This window comes from Urocitellus parryii, chromosome 16 (assembly GCF_045843805.1).
Source record: "Urocitellus parryii isolate mUroPar1 chromosome 16, mUroPar1.hap1, whole genome shotgun sequence".
NCBI classification, from domain to species: domain Eukaryota; kingdom Metazoa; phylum Chordata; class Mammalia; order Rodentia; family Sciuridae; genus Urocitellus; species Urocitellus parryii.
In genome coordinates, this window is record NC_135546.1 from 17903945 (window position 1) to 17907987 (window position 4043).

General features: G+C 60.4%; 1 protein-coding gene across 2 annotated transcripts in view; it reads left to right on the forward strand.

The window, feature by feature from the left end:
* The first annotated feature begins 126 nt into the window (after positions 1 to 126).
* The window catches only part of Uroc1 (urocanate hydratase 1), a 15907-nt gene continuing 11990 nt past the window's right edge, over positions 127 to 4043 (forward strand). For both annotated transcript variants that reach the window (XM_077793477.1, XM_077793476.1), the window contains exons 1-4: positions 127 to 286; positions 2803 to 2933; positions 3262 to 3355; positions 3680 to 3739. In XM_077793477.1, coding sequence (XP_077649603.1) covers positions 161 to 286; positions 2803 to 2933; positions 3262 to 3355; positions 3680 to 3739 — 411 coding nt within the window. In that variant the 5' untranslated portion in view covers positions 127 to 160. The remainder of the gene's footprint in view (positions 287 to 2802; positions 2934 to 3261; positions 3356 to 3679; positions 3740 to 4043) is intronic.

Consider the following 4043-nt stretch of genomic DNA (forward strand, 5'->3'; position numbering starts at 1 on the left):
TTGCCCCCGTGACCTGCACGTGGCTCCTTCCCCCAGCCCTGGGCCCAATGAGGGGCTGGAGGAGGTGGCCCTGAGGCTGCAGGTCCCCACCCTGCTGGCCTCTGACTGCCCAGTCTCCTCCTGGCCTCTCCACAGCGCTGGCCTCGACTCTCAGCCAGACATGTCCAGCCTCCAGGCGCTGTGCTCGGGCCTGCCCCTGCGACCCCTGCCAGAGAACCGGGGACGCTGGCCTGGGGTGCCCCACGCCCCCGTCAGGACCCCTGGCCTCAGCCCCGCAGAAGAGCAGGTAAGAACTCAGCCAGAGCCTGCGGGGACCTAGTGTCCCCTAGGTGTCCTCAGATGGCCGCACGGGGACCCTCTACTCCTACCCCCTACTCAGTCCCTCACCCAGCCGCTGGGCCCTCTCAGGGGAGCGGGGGACAGGCCATGGGGGCCAGGAATCACCATCACCCTTTGCAGATGACGATCTTGAAGCTCAAGGTCACAGGGCCAGCAAGTGGTGGCACACAGGCCACCTCTAGTGGGAGGACAAACAGGCTGGGTGTGAAATGGCCCAGAGCCAGCAGCGGGCCTGTGTACCTCGCCCTGCCCCACACACTGGCCTTAGGAGCCTGTCGCCGTCGCGCATGCGCACAGAAGCTGCGGCGAGCCTCCTACCCGGGGGGCACAAGGGGGCTGGGGACAGCGGTGTGGCGCTCTATAGAGTTTTCCACCTAGTTATTTACTATTTTTTCTTTTTTTTTTTTTTTTTTTTTTTTTTTTTTGTAGTACCAGGGATTGAACCCAGGGACTCTTAACCACTGAGCCCCGTCCCCAACCCTTTTGAGACAGGGTCTCACTAAGTTGCTTAGGGCCTCAGTAAACTGCTGAGACTGGCCTCCAATTTGCCATCCTCCAGCCCCAGCCTCCCCCGCACCCGGGATCCTTTTTCTTGACGCAAAGGCTTCAGAAACAGGGGCGGGGAGGTGGAAAACACAAATCAGCACAAAGATGAAGAGAGGAACCCCACCACTTGCCAGACAAAGCCCCCTTGGGTGGCTGCCCCTTAGGCTTTCTCCTGAACCCCCACCCAAAGTCGGGGTTGTGCTTGGAGGGTGGCTGAGGGTCGCTGTGGTCTGGTCGGGGCTGGGTGGAGCTGGGAAGGGGCAGGGAAAGGGATGGGAGGGGGGACCCTGGGGAGCTCAGGGGGCTGTGGGCGGGGCTAACGCCACAGGGGGCGGGGCTGGTATCACAGGGGGCGGGGCTGACGCTGCAAGGGGCGGGGCTGATGCTGCTGAGGCGGGGCTTTTACACCAGAGGCGGGGCTGGCACTGCTGGGGGCGTGGCTGGCATTCCAGGGGCGTGGCTCCCCTTGGCTCCGCCCATCTGGCTCAGCTCCCAGGTATCCAGCGGGTGAGTGCTCTTTTTTACCCTTGGGTCCCCTACCTGCTGGGAGCCAGTGTCTGGACCTTCAGCCACTGAGGCCCTGCCACACGCCATCAGTACAGCTGAGATGCCCCCAGGATGTCTCTATGTCCTTAAAAAGAAAACAAAATCAATGACACCTGCCACCCACCCCAGCAACTGAGGCGGGAGGCTGAGGCGGGAGGCTGAGGCAGGAGGATCGCGAGTTCAAAGCCAGCCTCAGCAACAGCGAGGCCCTGAGCCACTCAGCGCGACCCTGTCTCTCAATAAAATGCAAAATAGGGCTGGGGACGGGGCTCAGTGGTGAGCACCCCTGAGTTCAATCCCCAGGATCCCCGTCCCCCCCAAAAAAAAAAACCATTTTTGATACAAATTAACATTATGGAATTAGAAGCTGGTCTTTCTTGTCCAGGGCTTTAGTGAAAAGTCAAGTCCAGCCCAGGAATGAAGCCCACGTGGCCTTGAGAAGGGACAGTCCCGTGCATTTGGACCTCGGGGGCCACCTAGTGGCAGGTTGGGAAATCGACTTAAGGAAGTAAACTTTGTTGTTGTTGTTAGAAAGTGAAATAAAAGAAACCAGAGGTGGGTGTGACCCTCAGGGGCTGAGGCAGGAGGACCACAGGTTCAAGGCCAGCCTCAGCCATTTAGTGAGGCCCTCAGCCACTCAGCGAGACCCTGTCTCTAAATAAAATGCAAAACAGGGCTGGGGATGAGGCTCAGGGGTTCAGCGCCTCTGGGTTCAATCCCTGGTACCCCTCCAAAAAATCCTCACATTCAGAGGTCTAAAAAAAGGGGGGGCAAGATTACTGCTCTGAGACCTGAAGAGAAGATGAGGAGGAGGAGGGTAAGTGCAAAGGTCCTGGGGCAGGACCTGGAACGCGGCAGGCAGAAGGGAAAAGAGTGATTGGAGAGCAGGGGGCTTTGGGCTGCTTGATGGCCTGTCTGGGGTTCTCCTTTCCCTTGGCCCTGGGTCCTGGCTTCAGGCTCTGCCCTGGCATCGGGGAATCTTCCTCCCAGTGCCTGGCCTGAGGCTGCGCAGTGGAGAGGGAGCTAGCTGCTGTGCCACTCGCCCAGTGGGGGCACTGGGTGGAGGACGCCTGCCCTCCCCTTGAGTCTGCAACCCGGCTCCCCACCTCCCAGTCACCAGCCTCCGGGTGACAGTCTTGAGGCCAAGAGATGGTCTGTGATGGGCCAGAGCAGGAGGAGCTCATTGTATCTGCATGACGGGGGACGGGGCTGCAATCAGGGAGGCCTCCCTGGAGGAGGTGACCCTGCCTATAAGCCTAGGGTGAGGCTCTGGAGGTCCCAGAGTGGGTCAGTGGGAAGGAGCGAAGCCTTTCCAGGCGGGAAGGGAAGAAGGCCGGTCACCCCAGCTGCCTCTCCCCGTCCCCTGCCCAGCTGGCCCTGAGGAACGCCCTACGCTACTTCCCACCCGACGTCCAGAAGCTGCTGGCCCCGGAGTTCGCCCAGGAGCTCCGTCTGTATGGGCACATCTACATGTACCGCTTCTGCCCCACCATCCAGATGAGGTGCGTGCCGATGGGCACAGACCGTCCTTCCCGTTGGATTTGAGGAGCAACAGGGCCGGGCATGGTGGCTCTGCCATCCCAGCCGCCGGGGAGGCCGAGGCAGGAGGATCGCCAGTGGGAGGCCGGCCTCAACCACTTAGCCAGGCCCTGAGCCATGCAGCGAGACCCTGTCTCTAAATAAAATAGCAAAAAGGGCTGGGGACAGGGCTCAGGGATCAAGGGTCCTGGGTGGGTTCCATCCAAAGACCGTGGGCTGGTGGTGGACGCTGCGGGTCAGCAGGAAAGGGAGCCCGGCCTGCCCACCCCGGTGACTGTACCCCGTTTGCAGGGCCTACCCGATCCAGCAGTACCCCAGTCGGACAAGAGCGGCTGCCGCCATCATGCACATGATCATGAACAACCTGGACCCCGCCGTGGCTCAGGTAGGGGCTGGGGACACACAGTGACCTTGTGTGCTTGGAATTTAAGTATCGACCCAGCAGACGCTGCCAGGCAAATGTCGGAGTCCCTGAACCCCCTCCCAGCTGTGACTCCATGACCTCAAGAGTCACACAAAGGATGCCTGTAATTTGGGGTAGTTTCGGGTTTCTTGGGTTTTTTGAGAGGCTGGCCTCCAACTTGCGATCCTCCTGCCTCGGCCTCCCGAGGAGCTGGGATTACACGCATGCCAGGGTCTTTCTTCTCCCCGTCTGCAGCCCCACGGGTTCTTCCCAGGCCTCTCTCCCACAATGCCTTGTGTTCTTTAGTATCCCCAGGAGCTGGTCACCTATGGAGGAAATGGACAAGTGTTCAGCAACTGGGCTCAGGTACGGTGGCCCTGTGGCCTCATCCCCACCCCAAACTAGAAAGAGTTTAGACCCCCGTGGCTCTGATCCCTAATGCCCAAGACTCCCACGCTGGACAGTATCTGGGGACTTTTCAGCTCTAAGAATGGGCAAGAGCCGGGCACCAGTGGCGCACACCGGTCATCCCAGGGGCTTGGGAGGCTGAGGCAGGAGGACCGCAAGTTGGAGGCCGGCCTCCGCCAAAGCGAGGCCGTGAGCCACTCAAGGAGGCCCTGTCTCTCAATAAAATACAAAATAGGGCTGGGGATGGGGCTTGGTGGTTAAG